At 41.2% G+C, this 20,563-nt stretch overlaps 1 protein-coding gene across 1 annotated transcript in view; it reads left to right on the top strand.

Moving 5' to 3' along the window:
* Window positions 1-20,563, top strand: part of ADAMTS19 (ADAM metallopeptidase with thrombospondin type 1 motif 19) — a 171,080-nt gene that overhangs the window by 101,027 nt on the left and 49,490 nt on the right. Inside the window, exons 11-15 of the mRNA XM_084834003.1 lie at window positions 2,626-2,727; window positions 5,189-5,319; window positions 8,087-8,259; window positions 11,740-11,867; window positions 18,719-18,839. Of these exons, the coding sequence (XP_084690129.1) occupies window positions 2,626-2,727; window positions 5,189-5,319; window positions 8,087-8,259; window positions 11,740-11,867; window positions 18,719-18,839 (655 nt within the window). The remainder of the gene's footprint in view (window positions 1-2,625; window positions 2,728-5,188; window positions 5,320-8,086; window positions 8,260-11,739; window positions 11,868-18,718; window positions 18,840-20,563) is intronic.

Raw genomic sequence — 20,563 nt, forward strand, 5'->3', positions numbered from 1 at the left:
AAGTAGGTCAAATCAGTCCATCCTAAAGGAAATCAACCCTGAGTGCTCATTGGAAGGACAGATACTGAAGCTGAAGCTCCAATATTTTGGCCACCTAATGCGAAGAGAAAACTCCCTGGAAAAGACGCTGATGCTGGGAAAGGCTGAAGGCAAAAGGAGAAGGGGACGGCAGAGGATGAGATGGCTAGATAGCATCACTGATGCAATGAATATGAACTTGAGCACGCTCCGGGAGAGTGCGCAGGACAGGAAGGCCTGGCGTGCTATGGTCCATGGGGTCACGAAGAGTCGGACACGACTGAACGACTGAACAACAACAACAACCCTTAGGGAGCCTGCACTACTTGTGTTAAAAATATACCAGGAATGACTTTAGACTGCTGTCATAGTCCTTGGTGATTCTTTCTCTACAGTGTTCTTGTCTAGTGTTCTAATGTCATGTGTCTTTGTGTGTGTCTTAAATTCATACTGTGGGCATAAAATGTACCCTTCAGACAACCAGTTTCTTCCCAGTCACTGTGGAAAAGATCAATTTACAATTATCTTTTTTTAGGAGATATTAGTGTAGGGGCGGGGGGGGGGGGGCATCCACACCATCACTTGTGAATATTGCTACAAATGCTTGTTTTGCCCCAAGGAAGCTGATGCATGAACTGGATTATGGACCTGTGTACATCAGTCAGAGGGAGAGAGAGAGAGAGAGAGAGAGAGAGAGAGAGAGAGAGAGAGAGAGAGAGATACTTGCATGATATCTCACAGTAGGTATATGTTCCAAGGGGAGGAATGTAATTGGAACAGACAATTGGTCAGGCAAAATAGCAGGAAGCCCAAACAGTCTAGGACACAGAAACCATGTATGTTTCATTTAGCATTACATAAGAACATAAGAAGAGCTATGCTGGATCACACCAAGGGTCCATCTAGTCCAGCATTCTTTAGCAGGGTGTTTTTAAACTTCCACATATTGACAGTATATATGCTATACTAATAGTATATATGCTGTTGTCTAGTCCAGGGCTGGAGAATCTCAGGCCCAGATGCCAAATCCAGCCATCCTGGGTCCCAGTCCAGCCCTCTAGGGTACCCCAGATTGCCATACCCACTTTCCTAGTCCCACCTCTCTCTCCCCAACCACCAATCATTTGATGGTTTTCTGGCTTTGTGCAGTTTTTTCTCCACTCTAAAAGGCTGAAGTGCCTCTCCTAAGGCTTAGTGACTGGCACTAAGAGCATTTCTACACGAGCAACTTATTGCACACTCGTGACTGGCTGTTCACGGGAGTTTATGGGTCCTTTACCTGATGTAGTCAACCTCCAGGATGTCTCCTGCACTTCCCCCCTTTATCCTGCTTTTAAAAAGATCGGAGATAAACCAACAAGGGATGTTAATCCATTCTATCAGCTGTTTGTAAAAATTGTAATGATGGCAAAGCGCTATTATCACAGTGCCATCTAGTGGCTGTAAAATGAAATGTACAGAAGCATATAGAACTTGCCGAGAAAGGACTTTCCTCGATTCAAACCACATGTCTGCCCGTGTAAAGGAGCAAATCTTAATTCCGCAAAGAATCCGGAAGCAGAACGCCCCAGTAAGGATGTGGGATTTCAGCCTCGTGTGATGAACCTCCGTGAGGTTTAAGCTAAGAAATGCTGGTATTTTTTGCCTTTGCCCCACCTACCACTGAAAGCATCTCCTCAGGCTGAAAGAGGTTCTGCACCCCAGATTTAGGCTATACTAACTCATGTTCTTCCATGCTGAGACCATGTTAAGGATGTAACATATCTCTGGTCCATCTAGTCCACTTAGTTCCTGTGTTGTTTGAAAATCAATGAGTTAGCATATATTATTATTATTATTAATAATAATAATAATAATTTTATTATTAAAAAACTATAGTTGAAACTGTATAATCAGTTAATAGCCCATAGTCCCCTAAAGCCTCCTAATCTAGCTATGGAGACCCCATGGAGCAAGAAATCCATATGTGTAACTACAAGAGGAATGGGGAAAGTCCACTTTTTAAATTTGTGTGGGGTTGGAGCTGCTCCATGTGCAGCTCTGAGCCTCTGATTCCGTTTCTCTGTTCCAAACCCAAACGTTCAATTTCCCAGCCATCTTTTCTCACAGCAACTTCAGACTTGAAGAACACCCTCTCCTTTCAGTCTGCCAGGATCAGCTTAGGGCAGCCTTCCCCTATCTGGTGATCTCTGGATGTCTTGGACTTCAACCTCCCATCAGCCCTAACCAGCATGGCTAATGGTCAGGAATTCTAGGACCTGTAATCCAAAACATCTTTAGGGCACCAGGTTGGGGAAGGCTGACTTTGGGCACTGGACTACTGGCCAATTATCATCATTATGCCTGGATCCTTCGTGTGCTAGAATTAGGAAGGAGAAAGAATGACATGGCTAGTCAGAGAAATCCTTCCTCATTTTGAACACTGTTCTATAGCATCCATGACTGATGGCATGGAAAGAGGGTTTATTCTGTAGCCAAGTATACATGTTGTTGATGTTTCAGCTTGGCAGAATTCATTCATATTATATTTTTAAAACTTGTGAAATTGATGAAGAATATAGTATTTATATACTAGCTTTTACATGATAAGTGCCTGTTTCTTTCCAGCATGTTATTTGCACTGGGTTGTGGTGTAAGGTAGAAGGAGAGAAGGAATGTAAAACTAAGCTGGATCCACCAATGGATGGAACTGATTGTGACACCGGAAAGGTACACTGTAACACCACTTATTCTAAATAAGTGGAATATGTGTAACAGTTGTTTTTGTTGTGACCTTAATTCTGCCCTTCAATATCCATCTTATTTTTTTGTTTAAAACAAAAAGATCGTAATGTACCAGTTAATTGATATTGCAGCCCTAATGAATATACAAAGATTCTGGGACACTTTTATCTCTCCCCAGCAAGTGCTTCTGCCTTCTTAGAAGGAGCTGTTTCTTAATTAGAGAGCTATGGGCCTATGATGAAAAAGCATAAGAGAAGAACTTCATGATCTCAAACTTTATTAGACTACAAGACATGGGTTGTCCTTTGTGCATACAATGTATTCTTTCTTTACTCAGGACCTACTGTAATTTCAAGTGTTTCTGCATGTGTATTATGCATGGCAATTTCATATAACTATGTTTTATAACAGAATAAAAATACTGATTTATAGTCATGCTGCAGGATAAAAGCTGGCACCTCATTTTGTTATTCCCTTGTGAAGCACATCCAGTAGTGGAAACTGAGACCCTTATTTTCAGAAGGCAAAAGCAATGGAGTGAAATAATAGCATTGTCTGAAATCCAAAACTATAAAAATCAATGGGAATTTTGTTGTTGGTCACATACATTTGACAAGGGGAAAAAACTTATTTCTGGATTATTGTAATCAGTTCATTGCTTTCTAGTCCCAAAGCCTCACCCAGAATATTATAAATCCTCATAATGTGTCTGTCTGATGGATTTTGCACTTGTTTGTCTTTTAATACAAATATGTTTAAAAACTTGTGTTACCAAATGATTCTCAAGTGCCTATTAAGGATACTAAAAACACCATCTTATTCCTCCTGAATTATTGTCATGGTTTATTAAAACTGACTTGGAAACAGTAGCATAAAAATAACCCCTTTAACAAGGAATATTCATGAGTTTTGCCCAAGCTGTGAATATCTTTTGACTATGTGTAATCATAAAGTAGTGGGGTTGAAGACCCAGTGTAGAAAATCCAGGTAGAATAGAATAGAAATTGTATTTGCATTAGCCCCAAGCGACTGAAAGAATATCCAGATATATTTTCAGTGGAAACAAATTGCTCCAAGTGGAAGAAATTGCAAGCATGGTGCCTGTTTTATCTCTCTGTCTTTCCAAACTAGAGCAACTGTTATTGCTAAGTCTCCATGCAGTTTAGTCAATGTAGATCCACTTCATAAGTTATAAGGGCAACATGGTTGCTGTTGAAATCCAGAATTCCATAGCAGGGGTTTCAAATGGCTGCCATAAGATGTGTAAGTAGTCAGCCAAATAGATGGGGCCCTGTTGCTGAGAAAAACTTCATGGCAGTGTCAGTGGTCAAAGAAGAAGGTGCAGTCCTGGTGTGATGACTTGGGCTGGCCCTACCATTAGGCAGAGTGGGGCAGCCACCTCAGCTAGCAGAGTGTCATTAAGGGGAGCAAATTGTTAGTATCTAAATTAGTATTACTACTATTATTCCCATGGAGAAATGCTTGTAGGATTTTTCTTCTAAAGTGCCAGAATAACTTGGCCTGCCTTGAAAACTACGCCCCTTGACTTGGGGTAGGGAGTGCTATTTGCTGTTCTGCTTCTTGCAACAAAATGCCTTGGGCTGGTTCTGTTTTCATGTGATAGGGCCAATTCATAAGGTAGGTTGTTTATATGAGCTGTGGTACTCATATGATGCTCTCACCGCACAAAAATAGTTTTTAATGGCAGTCATGCTGTCTGCATAATGTATTAAATGGAACTCAGATTGAAGTACTCGAGCATAACTGAGTTACAGTAGGTTGAAAGTAACATAATGATAGTTGGTCCATACCTACATTATATGTAACTCATTCCAAACTGTTCTGCTCTAAATGTGGTATGTTAACGATCTATTTCTGGAAGATATTCCATTGATATTTATTAGAGCCTTAGCAGATGATTATAGTTTACACTGTAATCTGTAAGTTCTCTCCCATTGTACCACTTCTGTACAGGAGCACTCATCTAATACCAGCAAGAGGAGTTCACTTATCCCTGCAGTAATGCCCTACCATTTTGTGGGCCTTTTGTGCTTTTCTAATTAATTTCATTCTTTGAAGACTACATGCTGCTAATAAAAGTAGCTGCAAACAGGAAAACAGCTATCTCTCCTTCCCCATAGGGGATTATGCTACTAGTACTAGATCTATGGTAAGCGCAATCTTTCAGCACTAGCAGGAAACATGCAGGACTTAAAAAAAAGAAAATGGGACAGTTGTCCCTAATGCACAGAATTTAGGGATAGGGCAGTTTAGTGAATATGTATGAAGTATTACAAGCTGTGTCCGAACAGTACATTTGAAGTAGGAGGGTAGTAAAATGTGCATGTATATTAAGTTCAATCTTTGCTTGTTTGAATACATAACACAATGAACTATTTTGGATGTACCTCAAATATTTTAACTTAAAAGCTGACTTTTACAATAGTGGTGTAAGGCTGGAGAATGCACCAGTAAGACATCTTTCGCTGGACACATGGAGGTGGAATGGAGTACATGGAGCTCTTGTAGCAGAACCTGCAACACTGGAATCAGCAGTCGACAGCGTAGATGCTCTGGGTAAAAAAAACAACAGCTTACCTTTTTTGTACTTGTAATATTTCTTATATTTCTTTCTGTTTCAACTTGGTTGTGCTGAGATGTGTAACATATGAGCAAGTCTTACAGTGGAGACACAAACTTCATACAAACTGGACGCCTTATCATAATTAGCATTTGTATTGCTCTTTCAAGTGTACAGAGCTCTTCATATGCATTATGTAGTTGTAATACTTACCACAACTCAGTAGGACAGGGATGGGGAACCTCTAGCCCACAGGCCACATTGGAACTGCAGAGGTTCCCTGTTGAGCCTGCAAGCTTCTTCCTCAGGCCCTGCCGCTTCTCCCTCCAGCTCTGTTCAGGGATCCCCTGCTCTTATCTTCAGTCACCGATCTGATCTCAGCTGGCTTTTCCCAATAAAGACAGCCTTTCTTCAGCACAGTGCAAGGAAACCCCACTCAGGTAACCATGATTTAAAAGCATTTAAACTTTCAATATTTTGCTCAGGATTTAAGGTTTAAATACCTTTACATTTTAGAATTTAGAAGTGGCTTGTATGCCTAAAAGCTGTTGCATTGGGGTTTATTCCCGAGTAGAAATGCAGAGAATTGAGCAGTGCTTGGTGAGAAAATATCCAAATTGGTATAAATTACATCCAGCCCCAGTCACTTTGCTTTGGACCTACTCACTCTGTCCTTAACCCCAGCCTCGTGCTCATAGCCCCACACACTGCTGGAATGCATCCCCCAAGACTCTTCCCAAATTGAAATTCAGCTCCCAGGCTGAAAAAGGATAACCATGCCTGCTGTAACGTATGTTAATATTATTTTCCACCATATTGCAGGTGGGGATACTGAGGCTGAGAGTGCATGGCAGAGGCCAGATTCAAACCAGGGACTTCCTGATTTGTAGTTCAGTATCTTAGCCACTGTCTTACACCTTGTAGTGTAGAGGAAGTTTTGGTCTTTTACACAAACGATCCCTTATTACACCTACATTCTGAACAGCCTCGCCTTGGAGATAAGACATGCGTTACTGGTATTATCATTTTGCTGCATGCTGGAAGCATATTCATCTCAGTGGGCATTTTCTGACCATTGATATGTATGTACGTATGTATGTATGTATTGACAATATTTATACGCCACTCCACTTCAAAGATCTCGTAGCAATGAACAGCAAGATAAAAGAATAAAACCCCATAATTCAAATAATTAAAACATTTTAAGAGAACAGATTCTGAACATAATAAACTGCTGCTGGTCACCCGGGGAAAGCCTCTCAAAATAATAACATCTTCAGGAGGCACCGAAACCAACACAACGTTGGCGCCTGCCTGACCTCCAAAGGCAGGGGCCACTACGTTGAAGGCTTTCTTCCTGGTGGACTGCAACCGGGCCATAGGTCCATGTGGAACCACCAGGAGCAAGCCCCCCGATGACCTCAGTGACCGGGCAGGTTGGTAAAGAAGAAGACACTATCTCAGGTATCCTGGTTCCAAGTTGTTTAGGGCTTTGTACACTAGTACTAATACCTTAAACCTGGCCCAGTAGTGCATAGGCAGCCGGTTCAGTTCCCTCAACAAAGGAGTTACATGCTGAAAAGAGGCAGCTCCCAACAACAGCTGAGCTGCTGCATTCTGCACTAGCTCCAACTTCCAGACCAGCCTCAAGGGCAGCCCTACATAGAGCATGTCGCAGTAATCCAGTCTTGTGGTCACTAATGCCTGTACCACTATGTCCTGTCCAGGAGAGGCCATAGCTGGAGAACCACCCGAAGCTGGTAAAAGGCACTCCGAGCTGCAGCGGCCACTTGGGCCTCCAGTGACAATGATGGATCTAGGAGTACCCCCAGACTAGGAACCTGATCTTTCAGAGGGAGTGCAACTCCATCCAGAATAGGCAATGTACCTATCTCCCAGACTCAGGAACCACTCGGCCACACGGCTTCTGTCTTGCCAGGATTCAGCTTTGGTTATTGGCCCTCATCCAGCCCATTACTGAGTTTAGACACTGATCCAGGACTTGCACGGCCTCTCCTGATTCAGATGTCACAGGGAGATAGAGCTGCATGTCATCAGCATACTGATGGCACTTAGCTCCAAATCCCCTAATGACCACTCCCAGTGGCTTCATATAGATGTTAAACAACATTGGGGACAAGATGGTGCCCTGCAGAACCCCATAGTTCAATTGCCAAGGGGCTGAGGAATAGTCACCCAAGGTTACTGTCTGAAATCAAACCGGTAGATAAGACCAGAACCACTGTAACACAGTGCCTCCGATACCCATCCCATGGAGTCGATCCAGGACCATTGATAGTGGCACCATTGACAGTGCTAGTATGCACTACCACCAAATTGCGTAGCATATTTATTACTAAATGTTTGGGTGCTTATTTTGTTTTATTGTTGCCGATTTTTGTATAATTTTATTTTGTACACTGCTTTATATATTTCTTAATATAAAGTGGTATAGAAATGTTCTTAAGTAAACAAACAAGTGAATAAACAATTTCATATTCCGGATTGTGGATAGATTCAGATAGGAAATCTGAGTATATGTTAGAAATTTGTTTCTATGAGTTATATTTGTTTCTAGTTTTCACGTGGCATTAACTTGTAGTTCTTCAGATGTTATTAGAACTGAAGTAATTTCATATGTGATCGTTGTATGGAATTGTAAAACATACAGTGATACAACAGCCAATGGGTAAAACATAATCTGTGCAAGCTATAGGAATTCAGCAAGGTGTCAGTTACTGTTTTTATTTTTGTCTTCCCTAGACCAGTTCATGAAGGGGGAGAATGCCATGGTTCCAGAGTACAGTATAAAATATGTGAGAATCCCTCTTGTCCTCCTGGAGTACCTGCATTCAGGGACTGGCAGTGTCAGGTCTTCGGTGTCAGGCCATCATATCAGAAACATGCACACCAATGGCAGGCTGTTATAGACGAAGGTAAGCATGACCCACATTCCTACTACGAGCATTGTGTTTTTATGTTATATCGTTGTCGATGATTAACAATTCTTTTTTTTTTTTAAGCCTGAAGGTTTTTATCTTTTCTTCTTTGTAATGTACCCAAACATTTCAGTTTACATAATAACAGGACCTGAGTTTAGCTCTTTAGCACAAAGTCCAACTACACTACATACCCGTCAATGCAATAGAAACAAAGAGAAGGAAATACTGTTGTGAATCCTTGTAATGCATAAGGAAGAGTGCGGACATTTATTTTCAAAGGAGGACAAGGGAGCATGGCTTTTAGCATTTAATTATTTTACATACCCTGCACAATCAAGTCTAATGCATACAGACCATGGAACATTTTCTTTCAAATCCAGTATCAACAGATGGCCAAGCTAAGCCTTGGAATATTGCATGAAGCACTACCTGACATCCACCAGCTTGCCAGGACAAGGGCAAACTGGATGCTGAGTAGTACCCAGATCCTCTCCTCTCCCAAACTCTCATTTATATTAAGGTTTGGAGAAGGCTGCAATTTGCGCAAATGTCTATGCTAATTTTAAAAAAAAACTTCAAAGTTCTCCAGTTTCCAGGAAAACCTGTGGCTCGGCTTGCAAATGCAAGCTGAGTCAGGAGTGCCATGGAAATCCGGCCAGGCCAAAAGGAGCTGGATTTCCCAGTGATGGACATCCCTATATTATTTATTTATTTATTTATTTCTATACCACCCAATAGCTGAAGCTCTCTGGGCGGTTCACAGAAATTAAAATCATAAAGTACAACTTAAGTACAACTCCCTAGTTGTAAGTTAACCAGCCATTCATTAAATGAAATGTAGATTCCACCTACAATTATATTTTACTTAACTACTTTTAAGATTTGTATTAAACACAAATGTGAGGCCATTTCATTTGGTTACAGTTTCTTCTGTGCTTAATATTTAGACCAGTTTCCTATAATAACCTGAAACAAATAGTAAATGCTGACATATTTGAAACAGAAATTCACACAATTCATGGGACAGTCAGCATAATATGACTATGCCAACAAAAATGTTTCTTACTCAAAAAGTAAAAGATTTAAACCCCAAATGCCTCAAATACTCAATAAAAGGATAGGATTTCCATGTTGATATTGCCTTGTTACTTTCACACAGTATCAGAATATGCCATGTAAATTCCATTAATTATAATGAGATAAAAATGGTCACCTTTTGAAGTTCGATAAGAGGTTTGTTGCAAATAAATATCATTAAATTTTCATCAGTGTAATTATGGAAAAGTCTGATGCATTTGGCATATGCATCCTCTCTGTTTTCAAAATACTAATGTATTTATTATTTATTTAAAGTAATTTTATCCTGCTCCTCAGCCAGAAAGGATCCCGGAGCGGCTTACATATAATCAATTAAACAAGACAGTCCCTGCCCACAGGCTTACAATCTAAAAAAACATACAAGAAAAAAAGGGAGCAGAAGTGAAGAAGGGAAAAGTAATTCATCTTTCAACTGAGCTGGTGGAATGGCTCTGTCACCTCCCTCTGTTATAACTTGCTTGAATTTCTTCTGGGTGTGGGAGTTCTACATGAATGTTCCATCTGTGCAGAGTTCCTATACTTTGAAAGATCCCCTGGATTATGGCAATGACCACTTTTGTCACTTTAATAATGGAACAAAGGGATGTGGAGGGGGATCTGATTCATCTGTTGACATGAAAGGAGAGGATAGGAGAGATAGAGATAGACACACACACACACACACACACACACACCCCAGACCACACATGGAGCTATAGATCAGGGGCTCTTTGTTTTATTAAATACTGGTATTCCATCATTTTTCATGGTCCATTTTCAAAAATTATCTTGTCACAAAGAACCTTGGATATAAGATATATTCATGATACTAAGAATAGAAATACATTTTAAAGTATTTTACTTTAAATTCTGGGCATTGCAGTGCATGCACCTGCTCTTTGTGGGTTGCTCAAAATAGCTTTTATATTTTCCTTTTATTTCTATAGATAGCTTTTGGTACCTTTATGAATGGGGTGTGTGGAAAAACCAGCAAACAGAGAAGATGTATTCCTATTCCTGCCAGAATGTTAGCCTCCTGCAACATGCATGTTATTTTATGCATTTAGGGTGCAATCCTATGGCCGCTAGTCAGTGGCTAGATGGTCATAGGATAGGTCGGTTCCCAGGAACTGACCTCTACCCCCTCCGCACTCGTAAGAGCATTAAGCCAAATGGAGCATTCCTGGGGGTAGGCTGGGGAGGGCGGAAGAGCAGTTCCAATGCTTCCTATGTGTTGTCCTGCGTCCCCCTGGCCCCTGCTCTGACTTCCTACAGCTGGACCGCCAAAATCCCCTCCGTGCTGCTCCTGCCCTGTGTTGGATAGGCAGTCGCCTCCGAGTTTGGAGGCAGCCACCTATCCCGATAGGTGATTGCAACCTTAATGGATTGCACCCTTAATGATATTAATATTATGTAGGTGGGATATTCAAATATAGTTTTTAAGAAACAGAATTTTAGTTCTCAGGTCAGGAAATGACTTTTTATCCTTTTAAGATCTTTAAGGTAAATTGAATAAGCTTGAAATGCCTTTCAAATTTGCCAGCTTGCAAGGGGCATGCCCTTGGTGAACAGGACAGCCAGAAATCCCACCAGCTGAACAAACCACTTCCCCAGAGCTCTCATTTGCATTTCAGTTTGCACAAGGTGAAATGAAATGGTAGGAGTTTATTTTGAGCAACAGGAGAGACTTGCACTGTTTTTTTTTTAATTCCTGGAAACTGCAGTGTACATGCAAGATCAACCATCACCTTTCTCCCAAGCGCCCTACACATGCTATAGGGCTGAGAGAGAGGCAGGGTCTTCTCTCATCTGTGTGTAGGTTTGGATAAGATAAGATACAGTAGCAGATCAGAAGAAACACCTGTTTCTCACCTTCTGTTAGCTGCAGTGTACTTCAGAAAAGAATTGCCTTTCTTCAAGCCTCATTGCAGATGCTAGAGAAATCTGCTGGGGTGGCTGCCAAAAAAATGTTTGGCTAGTAAGCCAAGCCATCATTTATATATCTCTGGTAGAGGGTATCCCTGATTTGTTTTCATTCAGGAAGAGTCCCTCACCTTCTTTCACTGTGCAAAACACTTCCGTTCTGTATATCTCAACCCATCCAATCTCTCAGCAGGAAAACAAGGAAGATTTTGACATATGTCCTTCATTAGAAGTTCTGGTTGAAAGGGGAACTTGTCTTCTGCACAGCCTATTAAAATGACTTCACAGTCTTATATAACTGCCATTTATTTGAATGGGGCATATCTAAGTGAAATTACCTTTGGAATATATCAGTAATTACTATCTGGAATATAGCAGGAGTATAGCTTGGAGTGTCAACTAGAACAGGGAGAATTGTGCTTCTGTGAAAACAGTTTTATCAAGCTGACACGTTCTTTTCACTTATTCATATAGAAAAACCTTGTGCATTATTTTGCTCTCCAAATGGAAAAGATCAGCCTATCCTAGTAACAGAGAAAGTGATGGATGGAACTTCATGTGGCCCCCAGGAACTGGATATATGTGCAAATGGCAGATGTCAGGTAAATCAACCTTTCAAAGCCAACTTCTAATATCTATTTATTTTTTTCAGACTTTTAAGACCCTAGACTCGGCTTTTAAACTTATTCTACCTTTGGGGGTGGGGATAAACTAGTACCAAGCATGTGTTCTTCATGGTCTACGTGTAAGCGTATCCCACGCAGCACCTGTGCAATATAACATCAAAACTTCCTAGAGCTAAGGCTTACATTAATGCTTATAGCCCCTCCCACTTGAGCAGGGAATTTGTACCTCATCTGCATGCCTTGAGGAGTGCAAGCAATAACCTGCCCAGTTCTCTTTTGACCACATACTAGTAGTAATAGCAGCAGCATAATAAAAACTTTCTTTGTGGAATTTTTATTCTTCAATGAACTTTATAGGCCTTTTAGGTGCCATCCTATGCATATTTAGACAGAAATAATTCCTGCAATTCCCAGCATTCCCCAGCCAGCATGGGGAATGCTGGGAGTTTTAGGACTTATTTCTATCTAAACATGCATGGATTGTGCCCTTAATCTCTTTCTGTTATACAATCAGGGACACCTTTCCTTGTATTTCATTTCAATTGCTCTAGTTACTTCCATCAGGATTGTTTTTATTTTATCCAGAACTTTTCCTTTCCCCTTCCCAATTGTTTAATAAGGGTTATAGGGACAGCCAAGTACTGATAGACAATTATTTCCCTCTTGCCTTAAGAAAGGAATACAAGGGTTGTACTCATATTGTCAAAAATGGATAAAGCAAGCATGTAAAAGCAGATCTACTCGTCTACGTGCCTCTATCTGGGAACAGGCCTTGCAAGCCTCCAAACTATTTTATTATGTTGTCACAGTTCATAAATACCCAGTTCAAATGTCTGTCTTGCACTGTTCAGATGTATCATGAATCAAATGTCATTTACCTGAGCTATTTTTCTACAACTCAGAATGTAAAATGAGATTCTGTACATGTACTGACAAAGCTGTATTCAGGCATATTCAGAGAGGGAGAACCTTTGGGCAGGTTTGTACATCATGCTAAGCCACCCTGCAAATAACCTACGGTGCGGGTTTTTCACCAAACAACCCATGATATGCCCAAGGGATGATTGGGCTTGCTATGGCTTGTTCTGCCCCTCTTTTCCCCTCAGCCCTCCAGCCAGCTCCAGCACATATCCCAGGGGACTTTGTGGCAAAACCTGTCTTGTCTCTCCCTTTCCATTCTGATCGCTATCCCTTTTTGTTCCCCGGCTTTTTAAAAATTATTTTTGGTTGAAAATGTGCAGTTAGGATCACAATTGGGTTTTTTTACCAGTCTTTTGCGGGTGCGCAAGGGTGCACTTACAGCTGTCTGATATGTGGAGCTTTGCCTGGTCAATTTCCTTGTCTGTTTCAGCTATCAAAGGGAGCAGGGAAGGGGAGTAGGTAACAAGGAAATTGACAATATGAGGTTGCCTACTGGCTGATTTGTGACAGTTGCAAAGGACCAGGAGAGAAATAAGAGCATCTCTACACCAGCCTAAAATCCTGCATTTAAAACTGGGCTTTTGGCTTCCATTTTAAATGCAGGATCACAATGGACTCCCTTTACATGCGCTTCCTTTTCTCCCTCTCCTTTTCCCCTCCTCCTCCCCCTTATCTGAGTCTTCCATATGTTTCATTGATCTCGCTCCTCTTCTTGCAGCTGTTTCTTTTTCACGGAGGGAACTCAAGCAGAACACAAGCAGGGTAATTTGATAGCTCATTATCTCTGATCTATTTAAAATCGGAATATAGCTCATTTAATGCAGAAGACATCCTGGAGGTTCACAATGTCATCTAAAGGGCCCTCAAACTTTTGTGAGTGAGCAATCTCAATAGCAGGATAAAAGCTCTTTGTGAAGGAGCCCTAATACTAAGGGGAAGAAGAGACTTGGTACTGTAATTAAGAAGCAGGCTGAAGCACTGAAAATTGGGTGAGGAAAAAAAGAGTAAGTGAACCAAAAGGGGGGATGACAATATCTCCCCCTTAGTGATGTGATCCTCTTGATTTTAAGTGTTGGACTGACACTTCTCAGTGTTTTCCACCTTTTCAGCACTATCCTTATTCTCCAGCTACTCCAGAAAGGGGAGATATTAACCCTCTCCTGTTTTTGTGGCTCCTTTTTGGAGCACTTATTGCTGCAGTTATTGTGATTCCCTGACAGTCACTGTGAGATTGCGAAAAGCTAGCGGCACAGGCTTTTTTACTATTCTTGCTGAGCGACTCTGTAGCCAATCGCTGCAACCCACGATACATTCAGTCTCCCAGGTTCAGACAACATAACAACCCATTGGGGGTGAAAATAACCCTACAACAAACCATAGGTTCTCATTGTGGCTTGTCCCTGAAAAATAAGCCACCCCACAGAAAGCACACTGGGTTCAGACAACACGACAGCCAACCATGCCTGGCTGCCCATGATAGGTTGCCATGAATCAGCTCTTGGTTAAGTCTGTTTTTGTTCAAATCCTGAGCTCTAATTAGAGCTCAGACAGAGCTGAGCAAATGTTGCCAGGGCACAGCTATTGGCCCACAAGGCAGAGTTGAGGAAAGCTCCCAAGTCTTGGTAGGAAAGGACCTGTGCAATGTCAGGCTTGTTTGACCAAGCTCTGGGAAGCTCCTTCCTGAATGAGTTGCAGCTTAGCCTGCGGCATTTTATATACTTTCTGTGAGCTTACCCCAGCCCATATGAGTGTAGTTTGAGCTTGGAGGTAGAGCTAGGAGGTAGAGCAATATAAACATTGTATATAAAATTCTATCTTCTTGATATTCTTGGAATGCTTTCCGGGACCATAGGGTTGCTCTCCCTGAAGGTCTTCATGGAGAAGCTGCAGTGATACGGCTCACCAAGTAGTGCAGTAGTCACTAGTTCCTGACAGGGGCTTTAACCCTTTCCCCTTCCAGTGGTTCCAATTTGGATTGGGGTCCCCATGGCTTTTCTGCTCTGGGAGGAAAACCAAGGGAAGCTTTGGAACCATGGTAGGGACAAAGGGTTGAAGCCCCACATCGCCCCCTACTGCAATCCCCTCGCCCCCATGGCTGCTATTTAATGAAGACTAAATAAGCACACAAGAGCCAGTCACATGATTAATGTCACCTCTAGTCTGTCCATTGGAGTTGATCTGTTTTTTTCAGCTTTGGAACAAGCCATAATTTGTCCAAACTGGCAAACTATTTGTGCTTGCCCCCCAAACCAAGATGAGAAACGACTTTCAAACAATCATTTAGAGGGCAAATGCAACTGTAGTTTGCTGGTATTGACAGCTGGTTCAAGAAACTAGGAAGTAACATTGATTCTGAGCATGCGAGGGGAGGAAGAAACTGCAAGGATAAGGCTTATTCCCAATCCTCCATACCGCAGTTCTGGAGGATCAGAAAAGTTACACTTGAAAAATCAGAAAAGTTACATCCTGGTCCCTCCAGGAAATTCCTGACTTGTGTGGCGGATAACTTCCTCCTACAGAAAGTAAAGGAAGGAACTAGAGGATCGGCCATCCTTGACTTGATCCTAACCAACAGAGATGACTTAGTGGATAAAGTAGCAGTTACAGGAACTCTGGGGGAAAGCGACCATGTTGCACTTGAGTTCTTGGTTCTAAGGGAAGCAAAAGCTGAGTGTAGTCAAACGCATACCCTGGATTTTAGGAAAGCTGATTTTCATAAACTCAGAACAATGATCACTAAGGTCCCATGGCAAGCGACGCTAACGAGAAAAGGAGTCCAAGATGGGTGGGAGCTTTTAAAAAAGGAAATTCTCAAGGCACAATCACAAACAATTCCAACAAGAAGAAAAGTGGAAGACAACAGAAGAAGCCAATGTGGCTTCACAAAAAGCTTAGGGATGACCTGAAAACAAAAAAGGTCACATACAGGAAGTGGAAAGAAGGCCAAGTAACAAAGGAAGAGACAGGCAGGTAGCATAGAGTTGCAGGGATGGCGTCAGGAAGGCGAAAGCTGAGAACGAGCTGAGGTTAGCGAGGGATGCTAAAAACAACAAAAAGCTTTCTTCAGCTACGTGCATAGTAAAAGGCAGAGGAAAGAAATGGTTGTTCAGCTATTAAATAAGGATGGCAAAATGATAACAGATGACAAAGAAAAGAGGTGCTCAATTCCTACTTTGGCTCAGTCTTCTCCCAAAAGAGGGTCTATGACCCCCCTGGCAAAGGCAAAGTGCAGGCTGAAGGGGCAGGATTGCAGCTTGAGATCGATAGGCATATGGTCAAGGAACACCTAATTACTTTGAATGAGTTCAAATCTCCAGGGCCAGATGAACTGCATCCTAGAGTAATAAAGGAACTGGCAGAAGAACTCTCAGAACCGCTGTCTATTCTCTTTGAGAAATCATGGAGGACGGGGGAAGTGCCAGATGACTGGAGGAGGGCAAATGTTGTTCCTATCTTCAAAAAGGGTAAAAAAGGGGAACCTGGGAACTACAGACCAGTCAGTCTGACATCAATCCCTGGGAAAATTCTGGAGCAGATGATAAAGCAATCCATCTGGAAGCACCTTGAAAACAATGCCGTGATTACTCGAAGCCAGCATGGATTTGTCAAGAACAAGTCCTGCCAGACAAATCTGATCTCAGTTTTTGATCAAGTAACCTCCCTTGTAGAACGTGGGAATGCTGTAGACATCATATACCTCGACTTCAGCAAAGCTTTCGATGAAGTGCCCCATGATACCCTGATGAGCAAACTAGCTCAAAGTGGGCTAGATGAAACAACGATCCAGTGGATCCACAGTTGGCTACAGAATCAGACTCAAAGAGTGCTTATCAATGGGATCTTCTCAAACTGGGGAGAGGTAACGAGTGGGGTACCGCAGGACTTAGTTCTGGGCCCAGTGCTGTTCAGCATTTTTATGAATGACTTGGAGGAGGAGGTGCAGGGAATGCTGATCAAATTTGCAGATGACACAAAATTGGGTGGGATAGCTAATACTTTGGAAGACAGAAACAAAATTCAAAGTGATCTGGATAGACTGGAGTGCTGGGCAGAAAACAACAGAATGACATTTAATAGGAATAAATGCCAAGTTCTGCACCTAGGCAAAAGAAACCAAATGCACAGTTACAGGATGGGGGATACGTGGCTCAACAACACTACAAGCGAGAAAGATCTTGGAATTGTTGTCAATCACAAGCTGAATATGAGCCAACAATGTGATGTGGCTGCAAAAAAGGCAAATGCTATTTTGGGCTGCATTAATAGAAGCATAGCTTCCAAATCCCGGGAAGTAATAGTTCTCCTCTCCTCAGCACTGGTCAGGCCACATCTGGAGTACTGTGTCCAGTTCTGGGCACCACACTTTAAGAAAGATGCAGACAAGCTGGAGAGGGTTCAGAGGAGGGCAACAAAGATGATCAGAGGACTGGAAACAAAGCCCTATGAAGAGAGACTGAAAGAACTGGGCATGTTTAGCCTTGAGAAGAGAAGACTTGAGGGGAGATATGATAGCGCTCTTCAAGTACTTGAAAGTGTGTCACAGAGGAGAAGGCCAGGATCTCTTCTTGATCATCCCAGAGTGCAGGACACGGAATAATGGGCTCAAGTTACAGGAAGCCAGATTCCGGCTGAACATCAGGAAAAACGTCCTGACTGTTAGAGCAATACGACAATGGAACCCATTACCTAGGGAGGTGGTGGGCTCTCCCACACTGGAGGCCTTCAAGACGAGGCTGGACAGCCATCTGTCAGGGATGCTGTGACTTGGATTCCTGCATTGAGCAGGGGGTTGGACTCGATGGCCTTGTAGGCCCCTTCCAACCCCACTATTCTATGATTCTGTGAAAGCATGGTTGCTAGCTTGCTTTCCTCACAGTGTGGAAGTGACTTAACTATGACCGCCATCTACATCTTGTTTTTTTTTAGCTCAGGATACATCTACATCAGGGCTTGTTTGTTGTATTTATTGCTGTACTTCCTCTTGAATAAATTTACTCAAGTCAAGGCAAAGCAGCATGCCCCATGGAGGATTTGAATATTACGTTGCCCTACATCATTTCACATAATTTGACAGGAAGAATAACAGTGCATCGCTTTGATTCCCAAAGGGACAGAGATAAGGCATGGACTGTACCAGCTGTTTTCAATATATTAAGTGACATGCCATGTTAAAAACAGCTGGTCCAGACAATCCCTTAAAAGCATTCCATTTAGTAGCATACCTTCCTTTAAATGCATGAAGAAATAGCAATGATAAAAGTTTCTAAATAGTTTATTTGGACCTCCCAGTGGGATCAGGGCTGTCTTGAAGGTGAATATTAAGTTTCTGACATTGCAGATTTAGAACAATGAGGAGAAGGGGCTAATAAAATTGTAATTTTTGTGTCAGGTAGTAGAGAATTACAGCTCTGAAGAAGTATATAGTAAAGCTCACCTCTCAGGAACTAACTGATAACATTTTGGTATATAAGAATATATATATTCGATTCCATTTATTTTCCAGGTATACAAAATTAGTTTAAAACAAATGACTACATTTGAACTTTAATTATGAATAATTAAAATAATATACTGATTATAAGCTAACTTGGTATGTTGTTGAAATGTTCTTCTGTAACTAGACTTAGGTTGGACTTTGCCCCTGAAGGTTATGTTGCTGGATGCCATGTCCCCAAAAGTATAGAAAGAGGGGGAAACAAAAATGGCTTCCCAGGTCTGTGACTGCCAAAACGAACATAGGTGACTACCTCCACAGGCCATTCCACTTTACCATGACCACAGTCTTGTGGTGTTTTCCTGAGATGGATTAAATTAGTGTAATGTTAAGCTTTTGTTTCACTGCAAGCTACATTAAGACATACTAGAGCCTTTCATAAGAATATTATGATGCTTCCTTTTTACCTCAGAAGTTTGGATGTGATGGCATTTTGGGATCTTTGGCATGGGAAGATCACTGTGGTGTCTGCAATGGAGATGGGAAATCATGTAGAGTTGTTAAAGGAGATTTTAATCATACTCGAGGAGCAGGTAAACCACTTTTCAATTTAACAAATGCTTCTGCAAAGTTTGTAAATATTATGAGCACTCCAGAGTGAAGAAATGGTTTAATAGTTTCCCAACTTTTATGTTAATTGAATTATGGAACAACGTTCATGGCAAGAAGTGGTTGTGAGGAAAATCACTTTACTTGTACTTTTACCCAGTCTCAAACTTATTATTGCTGAGACAAGGGTGATTAGGAACAGATGGGAATAAGTATTTAGTAAACCCCTCTGCATACTTTTTGATACACAATACTCAGGTTTATTTACTGTACTTCAACATAAATATTTATCTGGATTAGCATCTTACCAACACTGAAACTTTAAATGAAGGAAATAAGAAAATATCATATATCCAAAGAAAATTATTAAACCTATATTGATTCAGTATTTATACTTAGCATGAAATAGTTGAAATAGTTGAGAAGCTAAACAGTTGTACAAATTCTGATGTATTTTACTTTGCAGAAGAGCAATTTTTATTTTTCATTTAAAAGGGGAAATATGCACATAGACATAAAACACATATCTCTAATCAATAAGCAAGATTCATATATAACCTTAATATTCAAATATTCTCTCAGTTTTTCTATGATTTTTTTCTATGATTATAAAAATCCACAAAATTACAGACGAATCCAAACCCCTGCAAAAGGCAGGCTGAAGGATCATTGGATGCAGTGGAAGTGCCTCTCTGCAAGCTGGATGGCACTTTCACCTTGGAGGCCTCCTTTCTCCATGAGTGCAGAAATAATGCCCGTGGTATTTCCGCTGGCAGTACGGCCAAAAATGGGCATTATGGATGTGTGTCATGGGTGGACTTGGATAAAAAAGCCCCCGCATTCTCCCGACATGCCCATGTATCGGGCCTCACACTGTACTAGCCTGGAGCTGGCACTGATTTTCCTTTCCATTGGTGACAACTGGAGGGATTTTAAAATAAACCAATGTGCTAGGCAGGGAACATATTAGGGGAAATAACATCCTCCATGGATTCATTCTCCATGGACCCCTCCCGCAGGCTTCCACTCAGTTTAGGATTTTTACTCTGTCCTGCATAAAATGCAAAGGGATATATAAATATAATTGATTTCAGCATTTCCCAAATCTTAGCAAGTCAAGCATCAACTGTCAGTATATCTTTCGGAAACAAGGAGGAAAACACTTGCAGAGCTATAATTTAAACTTCTCCCTTCAGAATTGTTAAATTTCAGGCTTCAAAGTAAGTAATCTAGTACAAATAATTTAATTAGAAGCAGAGAATTTTAAAAAGCAATAAACATCACAATCTATACTAAACCAAACAGTACTTCAGAAAGGAAAATTAGAGACAGGTTTTGAATCTTTGGATGTGGCTGTGTCCTAGGATGGAGATAAATTAAGATAAAGAAAGCAAAAACACAAATGGGTCTGAAGGTCTAACAGGACAGAAAGTTGGAGAGACTGAATATTTAAATTATATACAAAGTTTAAACCTCCAAATGAAACGTGACAAATATCAATAAGCAAACATTTTTAAATCATTACAGTTCTGTGGCTGAGTGCTTGTCAACTACATAAAATTATACAGGGCAATGTTTTCCTGTTTTTAATAACTGAAATGTGAACCTTTTCAGAAATTCCTCCTAATGTAGACCTCAAATTTAAAGCATGTTAGCCATGATCAAGCAAGCTTATTTACTTACACAAAAGGGATTGTGTTTGAACACC

This window comes from Heloderma suspectum, chromosome 2 (assembly GCF_057233095.1).
Source record: "Heloderma suspectum isolate Gila_16-S chromosome 2, 16-S_ref, whole genome shotgun sequence".
Lineage (NCBI taxonomy): Eukaryota > Metazoa > Chordata > Lepidosauria > Squamata > Helodermatidae > Heloderma > Heloderma suspectum.